This window comes from Pholis gunnellus, assembly GCF_910591455.1.
Source record: "Pholis gunnellus genome assembly, chromosome: 17".
Classification (NCBI taxonomy): Eukaryota; Metazoa; Chordata; class Actinopteri; order Perciformes; family Pholidae; genus Pholis; species Pholis gunnellus.
In genome coordinates, this window is record NC_136544.1 from 5745121 (window position 1) to 5759104 (window position 13984).

The 13984-nt window shown below is 46.2% G+C and overlaps 1 protein-coding gene across 1 annotated transcript in view; it reads left to right on the top strand.

Annotated features, from left to right (window-relative positions):
- smurf2 (SMAD specific E3 ubiquitin protein ligase 2) overlaps window positions 1-13984 on the top strand; it is a 43899-nt gene that overhangs the window by 15412 nt on the left and 14503 nt on the right. Inside the window, exons 2-8 of the mRNA XM_079177367.1 lie at window positions 1617-1655; window positions 3296-3404; window positions 7777-7910; window positions 11016-11081; window positions 11691-11775; window positions 11984-12067; window positions 13031-13245. Of these exons, the coding sequence (XP_079033493.1) occupies window positions 1617-1655; window positions 3296-3404; window positions 7777-7910; window positions 11016-11081; window positions 11691-11775; window positions 11984-12067; window positions 13031-13245 (732 nt within the window). The remainder of the gene's footprint in view (window positions 1-1616; window positions 1656-3295; window positions 3405-7776; window positions 7911-11015; window positions 11082-11690; window positions 11776-11983; window positions 12068-13030; window positions 13246-13984) is intronic.

Here is a 13984-nt window from a genome sequence, read left to right on the forward strand (position 1 = left end):
TCAAGGGGGCTGGGCGTGTGCGTGTGCGCGTGTACATGCGCATGCTCGTCTGTGTGTTCAGGAAGCGATGCATTCCAGATGTTTAGAAACGAGGTGGGTTTCACTGGGACGTAACACATTCCCAGCGATGTTTGCGGGAAGAAATTCTTCCTCATCTGTCGAGCATGTTCTATGTTCTTGTATATTTTAATACTCAAAGTCCGTCCTCCTCCAAAAAATTGTTTCAGCTCAGACCTAAAGTGATTCAGGGTGATGGGGGGGGGGGGGGGGGGGTGCAGATGAATTGGCAGTGGCCGCAGATCGAATGGCTTAAGTGTGCCTTTGTCTATTTGTTTTAGCGATGTAAAGTCTGAGCACTCCAACCTGCACATGAGGGGACGGATGTTTTCATCATCCTGCGGTCTTCAATCACTCGTTTGGTAAAACAATCACAAACTAATGTTCATATTGCTTGTTTGGCGAAGAGATTCCCTTTACTCTCACACAAAACAAAGTGTCAAAAAAACGACTCTAAAGATCAATCAATCGTCAGATATAGGTACCACTTGTCGTTCTTGCAGTCAATGGATTGACTTCTCATCGTGTCGGTACATCCGGAGCTGGAGCTGGACTAGACGCCTGTGAAAGGTGTGAAATGAGCTCATGTGGCAACATGACGCCTGTCACAGTGCAGCTGTCATCTTTAGAGCGCTCTGCTATTACACGAGCAAAAACAAGCTCGACATGTCACGGCCAATGTTGTGTGTGTGGATGCAATCTGTGGCGAATACAATCATTCGGGAGTCGACTAATCCACCACTGTTTAAGAAAACGGTTAACAACTTAATACATATCTGGTATTTTTTGTGTAGTTACATGGTGAATTTTGTATTGAACGTCTGCCATTCAACACGACATAAACAGCCTAGAAAAGCTGAACAAGCTCGAAGACTCGGGTCGATAGATGCACAGCCCATCAGCATCCAGACCAGTTAGTGTCTGCTCCTCAGATATGAGCCAAAACTGTATTTCTAATGTGCCTCACAGGCTGTAGCTGTAGCTCCAGACGCCCAGGTGGTGACGGAGCTTCCTCATCCGTCCACACACACACACACACACACACACACACACACACACAGACACAGGAGGAGGTGTAAGTGCCTCATCACCACGGCAACCGCCTCCCTCAACAGGGTCAACCTCAGGCTGCTTTGGGAAGGAGAACGAGAGACGCAACATCTCCCATCGCTGTAGTTTAAAGGCTACATTTTGAAATGAGTGACACTTTTTATGTTCAAGTGTTTTTTTATTCTATGGATACAATAAGTGTTGATTGCTGTAAACGTATTGTTACGGTGTCGCTTCCTCTGCTTTTGCTGACGGAGGTCTAATTGTGGCCAAGAGACGGTTTTGTGTAATCTGCACCAAAGTTGGCTGCAGTGCGGTTGTTTTCGTACTTGAATCCTGAACTAGACGAATCATTTCCTGCAGCCTACCCATGCACATCCCCGCCGCTCTTCTAACATACACTGTAAAAACTCCCAATTACTAAAAAAAATAAATCCCCTGACCAACTGCTTTTGATTTATTTCAATGTTGAATTAACGCTCAACTCTTCCTTTCTTTCTCTCTTTCAGTCCTCTGTGCCAAAAACCTGGTGAAGAAGGACTTCTTCCGTAAGTATCTGCAGATCACAGCTGTTTGTGATGAACCTGTGTGTGTCTGTGGGTGTATGATGGGTGCACTGTAAAGAAACGTGGGTCACTGATGAAGTTTGGCTGAAGCCTTCCTTCAACGGCACACGAGGATCTACATGTTTAGCCGTTTCAACCGAGTCCTTGGAAGCAGGAGAGTTGTCTACATTGTGCCCAATTACTTTAACTTCAAACAAGCAGACCAAGACTCAATTGTAATTCCTGACATACTGTATCTATGACAACGTTTTTGCAAAATGTCACTAACCTGCAGTGCGTACATTTCCTTTTTGGACAACCATCTGTTGCAGCCACTTTGCATTAAAACACCCGTTTGATTTTCTCCACTAAAGACTTTGTAACTCATGTGTGTGCGTGTGTGTCTTCAGTGTCGTGAGTGTTTGGGTGTGTTTGGGTCCGGCTGTCATGGTGAGTGAGCATGTAAAGGTCTTCTGCTCGCTCAGGTGGTTTCTGTGGTGCCCATTCCTGCCATTCCAGCGCTCCGGAGCTGAGCAAACATTCAGCGAGGGAGTTGGTGGAGGGCGGCACTGAAACCGTGTGTGTGCCTGCGTGTGTGTGCGTGGCGTGCGTGCGTGCGTGTGTGTGTGTGTTATTTGTGAACTAAATCCATTATGTGCTTGTCTGTTTTGTCAATATATAGACACGTTTGTGTCAATGATTCTGTTTCTAAAAATGTGAAACCGAGCAAAGCAAACGCCTCTACACGATACTGGAGGCCAACTCAAACCGTATGTTACAAACGTTTGGTATTCCTCCTGATAACTTAAGTAATCATTCATCAAGCTAAGAGCTAATAGTTTTTTTCTGATCAATTCATCTGCTCATAGAAGAAGCAATAATCACGTGGTGCTTTATTGAGAGAAACACAAAAAGTTGGTACATAGAGGGAAAAAAACGGTGTACCCCAAAATATATTCATTTTAGATATTTGTTGCATTAGTGCTATGTAAATGTCGCGTGCGCACAGTCATCTCTTTTAGAGACAATGGTGAAGCAAATTAAGTTGTTTCACTGCGCGTTGAAAAGTTCTACTCGCCGGTCCACGTCACAAGCGAATGTGCGATTCGATCAAACCGACAACGAAGCAGATGAACCTGAAAGAAAAACAAAAAAGGAACTTTGTGAAGACCCGGGAGGAGACATTCCACAGAGCTACATGAGCACCGGAGCTGAAGGCAACACGCAGCTCAACAACATAATGAGGTGGAGGCTGCAGGAGACGGCACTCGCATAGACGGGCTGATGAACAGGAAGCAGAGTATTTTAATTACTCAAAGTAAAAGGTGACTAAGAACGGCAACTTTAAAGGCTGATGCCAGATGAACCTTTTTCAAAAGTTGCAAAAAAAAATTCAATGCAGCTTTAGTCATGCACATCTATACTTTACATCAAGTAAAGTCTGAAAGTAAACAGTGTCCCACAGCAGTGTTGTAGACACCACAGCATCTGTGTCGGTTGAGTTCATCACCATCTGCCATGCAGCCAGCTCACACCGCTGCGTTTACGTCGTCGCTGGTGTCTTGTTAAATTGTTTGATATCCGTTATTCATTATTGAGTGTGGCTGAGCGCGGTCGTTGTGTTTCCCTTCTCTCCCCCGCAGGCCTCCCCGATCCCTTTGCCAAGGTCGTCGTGGACGGCTCGGGGCAATGCCACTCCACAGACACCGTGAGGAACACACTCGACCCCAAGTGGAATCAACACTATGACCTGTGAGTCCCAGACACATTCAACACAACTCATCCCTCACATCGTTTTTCAAAGACAAAAAAAAAAGAAATCTGATTCCTTCTCGGTTTATTTGAATACCTCCCACCTTCCTAAAGACTTAATCTGATTACAAACAGCAGTTTGAGGCCCCCTTGCTCGGGGGCCATTACAATGCTTCACAATTGTGTACGTCTTTCTTTATTTAACCCAATGAGTGAACACACCGAGAAGTGTCATTAACGGGACCTAAACAGTAACAGATGTAAACAGCTCTTGCATCTGGTCTCTCACTTATCCAGGTATTATGTAATGACATAACCCTTCAGCACCAGCAAAGAGACTTAAAAACGTCTGAGCGGTGTTTAGAGAGACCAAAGAGGAGGGGGGTGGTGTCTCCAACAGTATTTTCTTCCATTGGCTGAACCACGTGCATGTCTTGTTGTACTCTGATTGCCTTTTCCCAAAGATGGTTTGTCCCGCGTAGGTAACCTGGAGGAAAAAAAAAAAAAACAGAGCCGGGAGCGCGTGAGTGAAAATGTGAGAGTGAAAGTTTCCAGTATTCGCCCCGGTGTTTATCCAACCGCCGTGCGTAGCCAACGAGCGAGAGGAAGCACATGTCTCCGTTTGTTTGGTTGGTTGCTGGGGAGACAGGACCCTCTCGCTACAAGGCTGTTAAATTAGCTGCTCATGTCACATTTGACAAGTCGGGGAAAAAGTCACACGTGTGTGTGTGTGTGCGCGCACCTTCAAAGATGGATCGATGGAGAGGAGAGAGCACGGACTCGTGGCTCACCTCAGCTTCTCCGCTCTAATTTGTCCCAGGAGCAGCGCAGACGTAGCTGACTGGAGTTTATGTGCAAATGGCTGCCGTTTCTCTGCCAGTTTAACGTCAGCGCACCCCCTTTACTGTCTGCAGTGTTTATCGTCATGGCCGGCAGAAGGACTCTCAGGTGCTGTGTTTTTAAATGAACGGGCTAGAGAGCCGTCTGGCCCCGGCTCACACTTATTAAAGCGGGGCCCGCAAACACCTGGTGTTCTGACTGCAGCCTAGTGCGTTAACGCTGTTGGCAGGGACTCCTGTTTTCCGTTTAATTGTGTGTGTGTGATGATTTGAAAGTGTAATGCTGTGCGTGTCTGTGTGTCCGGGGTTTCACAGCCGGCAGACTAGCCCGTGAACTGTGACCCTACGGCCCTGTTACAGGATGTCGGGACACCAGACAGTCTATCTGGCTGCCCCGCCCCGCCTCTCGCACTAAAACAGACAATCGGGATATGGTTGTAATTAATGAAACATTAGAATAACAACCACTCCTGTTGACAATTTGTAGAGGAGGACACGGCGATTAGTAGTAATGTAATGTTTTTCGAGAACCTTCATCTTCATAGTGTCACGAAGTGTTTTCAAGCAGTTTTTTCTCCAGTGTGCGCTCAATCACTTTTGGTTAGTTAAGAGTCCTTCAAATACGGCATTATTAAATTATACATCTGCAATGTTAAGTACAGAGTTAAGACTCAAATTATTTACGCCCATGCAGCCATCCATTTTCCTCCCACCATCCAAGCTGAATTGCTTTGGAAGCACCCGGTTAACCAGCACCGCCATTAATAGCTTTACTAGATCCTTAGTGTTACTATTTACTGAAATAAGGAGAGCGTAAGAGATCTGTCGATCAATTCGAGAACATCAGCAGACTCCAGTCCCATGTAGTGAATGTTGGTTTTGTGCCGCTTGTATCTCGGATTTTGACTTTAGTGTTGCTGTAATGTTTTTCTTTCACTTTGACCATATGTTCTCGGCAGTAACTTGCAGGACAAGGCTAGTAAATCTGTGCCAAAGATGCCTCTTGTATGAATGCAGTCTGCCATATAAAAGGATGCATTTAGAAAGCACATCTGACTCTTTAAATCTGCTGCTTTTTTCCCTTTTTATTGCAATTTTCCCATTGTCTTGTGTGTGTGTGTGTGTGTGTGTGTGTGTGTGTGTGTGTGTGTGTGTGTGTGTGTGTGTGTGTGTGTGTGTGTGTGTGTGTGTGTGTGTGTGTGTGTGTGTGTGTGTGTGTGTGTGTGTGTGTGTGTGTGTGTGTGTGTGTGTGCTATTGCCTATGACTGGTATTAAAAATCTTAGCCAGACTAATGAATTTTATTACGTGGAGGGTGATCCAGATGAATGGGGTTTGGTTGTAATACTTCCCTCCCGTCACGTCTGTCTGACATTGCAGCTCTCTCTCACATCGCACCCCAGACAGGCATTTGGCATGGACTCAAAATGTCCAGACGTCTTACTCACAGCCCCATTGTTTCATATCCCTTTCGGTAAGCAGCATGATAATTACAGTGGGATGCAGTTCTGCGAACCGTACAGATGATTAGTTTTAGACTGAAGGAGGGAGCCCACCCGAGCAGATGTGCCACAACAGGTTCACATGGTGAGATATTAACACATCCGCGGCCTTGCCTGACACTCAGGGAGAAGGAAAGACGAGGTAGACACAGGCAGTCAGGAAATGATCACTCTGTCTCATCTCATTCCCTACACATCTTTGGCTGTCTGTACATAACAAAGTTACCTGACCATGGTCTTCACTGGCACATCACTTGTTTGTCATACAGACATTCATGCTCCCCAGAAGATGGAGCCTACTGACTTAAGCGATGCCTTGACTTTTCCTCTTGTGCTGCCATGATGTTGACACATAGAAATAGAGTAGGAGTAGGACAGGCATTCCAACATAGCATGATGGTCAAAGCGGCGGCCATTTTTATGTGTTTACACTAAACCGACGAGAGCCAGAGTAGAGAGTACTTCACCCACACACTGTCACAGCGTAGTGAGGCACATGCCAGATGAGTGGGAACTTTATTTGGCTTATTTTGTGTAACCAGTGTCTCATCAAAGCATGGTGGAATTAGCACGCTAGGTAGCTAACTAGTGCACAGCTGGCTGGTTAGCTAGCTTGCTAACACCGCCATGAGTTAAAAAACCTAGCTAGCTAGCTAGCCATCTGTCTACGGAGCTGCATCCGCTGTCTTTGTGGCGATGACACTTTATGGCCCCACTGATGTATGTTGTCACAATAGCGACTGACAACATTCACCATTTTCTTTTATAATGACAATGGAAAACAGTTCGATGTCCGTTCAATTCCTATTTGGTTTCTGTTACATTTCATTCTAACATTTATGTTCCTTTTTTTTTTATCTAGCGTCATAATAAGGTCAAATTGAAATTGTCCAATACTTTGGTTTAGGACCAAATACCTGCAAAATGTATGACATTCCCATCAGCCTCAGCTGCACTTTGTGTTTAGCGCTAATTGGCAAATGTTAGCATGCTAACACGCTAAACTCATGGTCAACATTACACCTGCTTCACGTCAGCTTGTTAGCACTGAGCATCTTAGCATGTTGACATTAGCCTGTAGCTCAAAGCACCACTCTGCCCATGTGCAGCTAGCAGTGCTGTAAACTTAGTCTTGTTATCTTTCGTTCTGCATTTATTGATTGAGCGCTTCCTCTCACTATGTGATGCTTATCCTCAACGTCTTCAGTTAAGAACGTAGAATCATGGAGGACATACTGTGATGTTTCCAGCAGATGTGAATGCAGCATTGTTTACAGTATAGTCAACAAACGTCTCCTGAACTGCTTCAAAATAGTTTACTCAGAGGCAAACAACCCATGAGTTATATTACAACCCTCCCTGTTTTACAGCATGATTGATGACTGTTTATACCCAATTACATTTTCTAATTAAGCTGGTATAATCAAGCTTGTCATTTGTGCTTTTCATAAATTAGGGAGAAATAGTTGCCTTCGTTTTTCTTAAAGTGTCACTTTTTCAAACACAAACCAAAAAGGGCCTCGAGAGCTGAACTTGGTTTTAGCCAAAATTTTAAAAAGCCTTTTTGTAGAACAAACGTAGACACTTTTTTCACCGTTTGACAGATTATCTTTAAATATTTTCATGGTTGCACTGTAGCTAAATTTCATGTCATCTCTGTACTGCACGTCTCCTCTCTGACTCCTCCTGATATGTGTGGCGGGCTGCTGTGAATAAATGATTCACAGGATCGCAGTCTGCACACGGTGCTCCGTCTCATACGCAGACGCTCGGGCTCAGATTCACACGTTCACATACGCTAGCTGGAAAATCCCTCTCAGCCACCCCGCCTTCCTCTTCCGCTTCCGCCTCCATGTCCCGACCGTGTCTTGTAACGGGTCATGTGCTAGCCTCTGTGTGGCGGATGTGTCTCTGCTGGGGACATCCTGAGCGAGACTCTAGTCGACACGTTGCACCTCTTAAAAATTAGATGAGCAATTATGTGTGAGGCATTATTGGATCTTAATTATGTTTCCCTCCCGCTTTCCCCTCAGATACATCGGAAAATCTGACTCCATCACCATCAGCGTGTGGAATCACAAGAAGATTCACAAGAAGCAAGGGGCTGGGTTCCTGGGCTGTGTCCGCCTTCTGTCCAACGCCATCAACCGCCTTAAAGACACAGGCTGTAAGTGTCAGTACTCCTTTTCTTACTTTCTTTATAAATCTCTAAGTTGAATGGGACTCTGCTCACTAGTGGAAGGAGCCATGTGTTGCATATTAAAGGTACCCTGTGGAGTTTTTGACCACTAGTAGCACTGAAGGAACAATGGATTTACATGCGGGTCCCCGTTTGGTTCGTAGGGTGCACAAAGACAGACGTGCACCTGCGACCCAGCCCTGCTTCTAGTTCTACACTATTCCGCGGTAACATGCAAAGAAAGACAAAAATGCACCAACCAGGACAGTGAAAAATGTAAATATGCACGTTTCAAAAATGTTTTAAAACGTCACAGTATGCAAACTTTTTAGGAGGAAGGAAATCATTCAATACGTTTGTCAAGCCTCAAGGATGCAAACGATGTGTTTTGGCGATTAACCCTGAATTCACATAACATTTGTTTGAAGGGGTGCAACTGTACACAGAAGTCACGTTTATGTTCATACCCCGGTTAAGGAGTCATGGTTCGGTGCCAGTTTGGTTTTGGTACGGCGAAAAAAACAAAACAAAAAAAACGTTAACGTTTGTTTTCATTTATTTTGAACAGACAGTTTTGTAAGTGACAAAGACGACACAATCCTCCTGCTGGTCACTGAGGTGACATTTTCTCCACTGGCAACTTTAATAATCTATTTTCTTTATAGAAATAAGAAACCTTTCGAAACACACTGAACAAACGCTTATACAAAAGGCAACAGGATATAAGATACGATAACACTGAAAAGCATCTATTATGCCATCAAATTGAAAACACCAAAATATATAGTATAATAAAAAAATAAAGCCTGGAGGAGTTTACAACATTAGCAGTGTTTTAATTAGTTCCACCATAGCTTTATTTAAACATTCAAAGCACCGTATGGCTTTGATATCGTGCTTGTGAACTTTGGTTACACATTACGTGCATCAACCTACATACCGAGTATTCTGAAATCGGCTGTTTGCACCGGACCGTGACCCGCGGACCCTGATGGTTTGGATTGTTTGTGTACGAGAAAACTCCACGGGGTACTTTTAACTCTTAAATACAGTGAATTGATCAAAGTTTGTGTCATATCATATTGCCCTGCTTTTGGATCTGTGCATAGAAAAGTTTGATAGGATAAAATGCTGTAATCATATTTTTTCTTCAGGCAACTGACTGAAATGTATTTGTGCCGGTTGACTCCAAAGACGTTGTTTTACAGCACTGTGTGTTATTGTACTGATGTCAGCTGTGATGCAGTGCTGACGTCCAGACACTTTTATCCCGGAGGTTCTTTTGTCTTGTTCTGAAAATTAAATTCTTGTCGTACAGTTGCAGCACAGATAATGTTGTGAGCTATATATTTATCGTTGAATCGACTTTGTTCATTATTCTCTCTACTGGGTTGGAGAGTAACTCTTGAATTATTAAATGCAGTTATTCGGGGCCTAATGTGAAAATGAGGCTGTAATCCATCAGGCCGGGCGTTTACCTGCAGACGTTATTAATACCACAGTGCTGCTGTCAGGCCTACGTGACAGAACATAGCGTAGTGTCCCGTCCCCCCTCACTAGGTCTGACAGAGGCCAGACCTGTGTGTGAGCGAGGGGTCAACACTAAATGGTAAATGGCTCCCGGTCAAAGCAGTGCCAGACAGTTCTAGCTTTTGACAAAGCGGTCTGCGAGTGATCTCCCGGCGTGGTGAGCTGGTACCTGCTCGCCTCTGGGAAGAAACGGGGGGGGGGAAGAATCCCACCGCGTTTCCTCGAAGCCCCCCCGACACTGTTGTTTTCCTGGAGCGACTCAGGAAACCTGAACCTTGTGCCACAGCTGTGAGTGGTTTGCCTCTGCATTTCCTTTCCTTTCTCTCCTGGCCTCCTCCTCACCCCTTAGTTTACCCTTCAGTCTCCTCCATAGACACACACACACACACACACACACATAAAATGCCATTGTGACTAACCTCCCTCTATCTCCGTCTGCTGATCTAGACAACCGGTCATTTCAAGCAGACATCCATAATTGTAGAGCTATTAAAGTGTAAGCGTAGATTTGTTGTGTTCGCTCTGTTGTGGTCGCCCCCCCCCCCCCCCGTGAGTATTTGTCATTCTTTTGTTTTTCCTACGCATAGTTTTGTCCCCTCCACGGGGCCGTAGAGAGGGCATCGGGTTGACTCAAACATTTGTGTATAATTGTAGAGTGTCTTGGGTTGACTGTAACATTTATGCATAATTGCAGAGTGTTCTTCGTATGACTGCATTTGCATCGACTCTAATGCGTCTCAAAGAGAGCGCACGTCGGCTTACATTCCGTTTTCCTCCGGCCAGCCTTGTAACGGTTTGACCGTCGCCTTGTTTTGGTCCCTGTTTAGTCTAGACAGACATCCTGAGCTGATCTGCATGACACCCAGACAACAGAGAGCAGATAGTGGCATTTCTCATGTCTGCAGGCAGCTTGGACATTTCTTTTTTTTTTTCTCTCCTTGCTTTCCGCCCTCACTCTCTCTCTCTCTCTCTCTCCCTCACTCTCAAATTCCGCAGACTTTAAGAAGTTCAGACAAAGAGTTTCCAGACTTTGGCAGGAGTTCATGTCCACGCTAAGACCGAGCCGAATAGTGCCGGCTTTGTACTGAAATTTGTCAAATGTTTGACCTCTGCATTTGAACTGAAGCCCGCTGTATAGCGATACTCGGTGAGATTTTTACAGCCCGTGGCTGTTCCACGAACCGGACCATCTGTTCCAGAGCAAAGCCAAGCTGTGGTCTGCAGACAGAAGAATGAGGGACGGATAATGAGAGAGCGAGAGAGAGAGAGAGAGAGAGAGAGAGAGAGGAATTGACTCTGAGTGATGTAAATGATACACGGCAATTGGGCTTGTCCAAGGAGGGAAAGAAATGCCTCCCAACACATGCTAGCGTGCATGTAAATCTCTTGACACTGATGAATCCTCTCTTTTCTGCTCTGTCTTTCATCTTCCTTCTCATTTCCCGTGTGTCCCGTGTTGTCATCTCTCTTTCTCTTTTCCTTTGCGCTCCACTTCCTCTTCTTTTTGTCCTCCTTCTCTCTCTCTCTCTCTCTCTCTCTCTCTCTCTCTCTCTCCCCCCACAGACCAGAGACTAGACTTGAACAAGCTGAGTCCCAGTGACAGTGACACCGTCAGAGGCCAGATAGTGGGTGAGTACAGAGGGACACGCAAAACCAAGGATGCATTTGGAAGCACCTAAAAGATTTGGCAAAACCATCATTTCAATGGGGGAGTAAATGGAAGCTACACGAAAACCATGCGGCACCATGTTGTTGCGCATTCACTGTATATTACATATTCAAGGAGGGTGGTATATACTAACCACCAGAGGAAACAAGGTTAAAGCCAAGGCTGACCATTTAAAAAGCAATTTCAGTATTTTCCTTAAAATGATCTCATCGTCTTTTATTACGCTTCTTGTAATAATCATGGAGTTCGTAACGTGCATCCATGTTCTGTTTTGTTCCCCGCATGTTGATTGATATTCACATACAGCACATATGCTCGATGCTATCACAGTCCTCATATAAAATGTCGGATTGAATTTCATAACACCAGACCCTCCCTGCAGATGGAAAAGATGAAAATGCAACTTCCTTTAACCAGACCCTCCAGGATACGCCGCTGATAAAAACCCCGTCCCTGTTGCTCATAAAGATATATCGCTCCATTTTGTGCTCTGATAAAATATCTGCGCCTGCACTGTGATCTGCTGTCTAGTAATGGCGCGTGCATCTGTCTGCCATGTGTTGCTGCAGTGAGCCTGCAGTCGAGGGACCGGATAGGCACCGGAGGCCCTGTGGTGGACTGCAGTCGGCTGTTTGACAATGATCTCCCCGATGGGTGAGCAAGTCCGGGGGAAATGTCTTTATCATCTCAGGGGGACTTTTTTTTTATTGCTGCCTTAGAGCGCGGTGTATACGGAGTGTGATATTTGCATGTGGTGAGATATGGAGCAGCGAGACAGAACGCTGCTAGATGGTCCCGTGGCTGCGTAAGCGTGTCCGCTCACTGTGTCTGTGTGTGTGTGCGTGTGTGTTTCCTCTGCCAGCTGGGAGGAGAGGACGACGGCGTCCGGGCGAATCCAGTACTTGAACCACATCACACGCACCACACAGTGGGAGAGGCCTACCAGGTGAGTACACTGTGCAGCCCGCAGAAGCTCAGAGCCAGACCCTCTCAAACCTAAACAGCAGCAGGCCGACGGAAGACCGCATCTCTGACCCCAGTGCTCCCAAAACTGGGGGGGGGGGGGGGGGTCTGTCCAAAACTAGAGTTGGCTCCTCTAAAAAAAAAACAGCAAAGGTGTCAGACAGTCTGCTCCAGACAGTGGTGTTTAATGATGTGGAAGAGCCAGGGAAGTCACGGAGCTGACAAGAGCGGAAATAGAGGCCTCTCTTCCCCCACTCTGTCTCTGTCTCTAGCTTCTTTTTATCGGCTCTTACCAAGCTTGACCTCAGCCGGTCTCCGAGCTTTTGATGCTCTGTTTGTGTGATGCGCTGTATGGATTTTCCAGTTAGCACCTAAAGACTTTCTAAATGCTTCCTATTGATTTGCTGCTTTGTGTTTGTAGAGATGACGTTCTCCTTTTTTTCTAAAGGCCCGCACACACCGGGGGCCTGACGAATAAATGACAGGAGAATGCAATATACCTGCATGCACATGCAAAACTATTCATACCGACAGCGATACGAAATGTGCGACAGTTGCAGCACTTTTTGAATATAAGGTTGGAATAGATTCAGGCAGCCAGAGGACCAACTACCAGGATCCTATTGACCCAGAGCAGCACCTGGCCGTCTGTCTGAGGTCAAGTGTTGCACAGCCTAAGCTACTGTAAGCTATTTTATTGAGTTTCCTTCAAGCAAAACGCTCTGAGTGAATTTTCCTCTGGTGAACAGTTCCATAGTGTGCATGTCTAGAGCTTTTATTGTGAAAGGAAGGAGTGTATAGTATGCTCTGCCTATATCTCGCATATAAAAAAACCGCCCCGGTGTGTAAAGTCCCGTAGGCTGCTGCACCCCATTACCTTACCTTGTCTTCTTGGTCTGCTCCGTTCCCTCTTGCCCCCCCCCCCCCCCCCCCCCCCCCCCCTCAGGCCTGCGTCAGAGTACTCCAGCCCCGGCCGGCCTCTCAGCTGCATCGTGGACGAGAACACGCCGGTCAGCACGAACGGGGCCACGCCCACCACGGTGTTGCCGCCCGTCGACGGCGACCAGCGGATCCAGGAGAGACGGGTCCGCTCCCAGAGGCACCGCAACTACATGAGCAGGACCCACCTGCACACGCCCCCGGACCTCCCTGAGGGATATGGTGAGTGGGAAGCTATATGTGCTGTATTTATGAATGAACGTTCATCATCTGGCCTTATTGCTCAGCCCTTCCTTAAAACAATCACAGTTTCAGTGCTTTGCGGAGTGACGGTGGTGTTGTTGAAGGGGGCGTTCATCTGACGGGGCATCTTGACAGAAAGTTTGGAAACCACGACACTAGGCTATCAATACTGCAGAGCCGAGCCTTTCCTTTCATCAGACAGATAAATATTTCATATTCTGACTGCGCTAGAGTATGCTGGGGAGGGTTTTATCCTCTTATGAAAGCCACCTCTTCTCCAGATATGAATCGTGTCATCGTTGTGATGCCGTTGCGTTAATTGCTTCGCTCCTGCCTTCCCTCCCGTGCTCAACACTGGGCTCAGTAAACCAGCTAATCTGTGTCCTCGTTCGGTCCAGCGGCCCGCTCCGATGACGCTGCAGCTTCCACGCAAGGAGCCTGAAATACTGGCTCCATTTTAGACAATCTAATTGAATTGATCTGGCTGTTAAAGGCTGGCGGCAGCCATCCTCCCCCCCCCCCAACTCTCTGTTCTCCTGTCTGCACACAGTCAAACAATCAGGCGCATTCATGTAAAAGCAAACACACAAACACACGCACACGCACAAGCTGCGATTCCACACACAAGCCCAAGGGAGTTGTGTTTATCCTCTCAGTAAAAATCTTCCGTCAGATTTTGAGCCGGAGCCAGGGAAGCATATCTTTGCTCCCGGTCCTT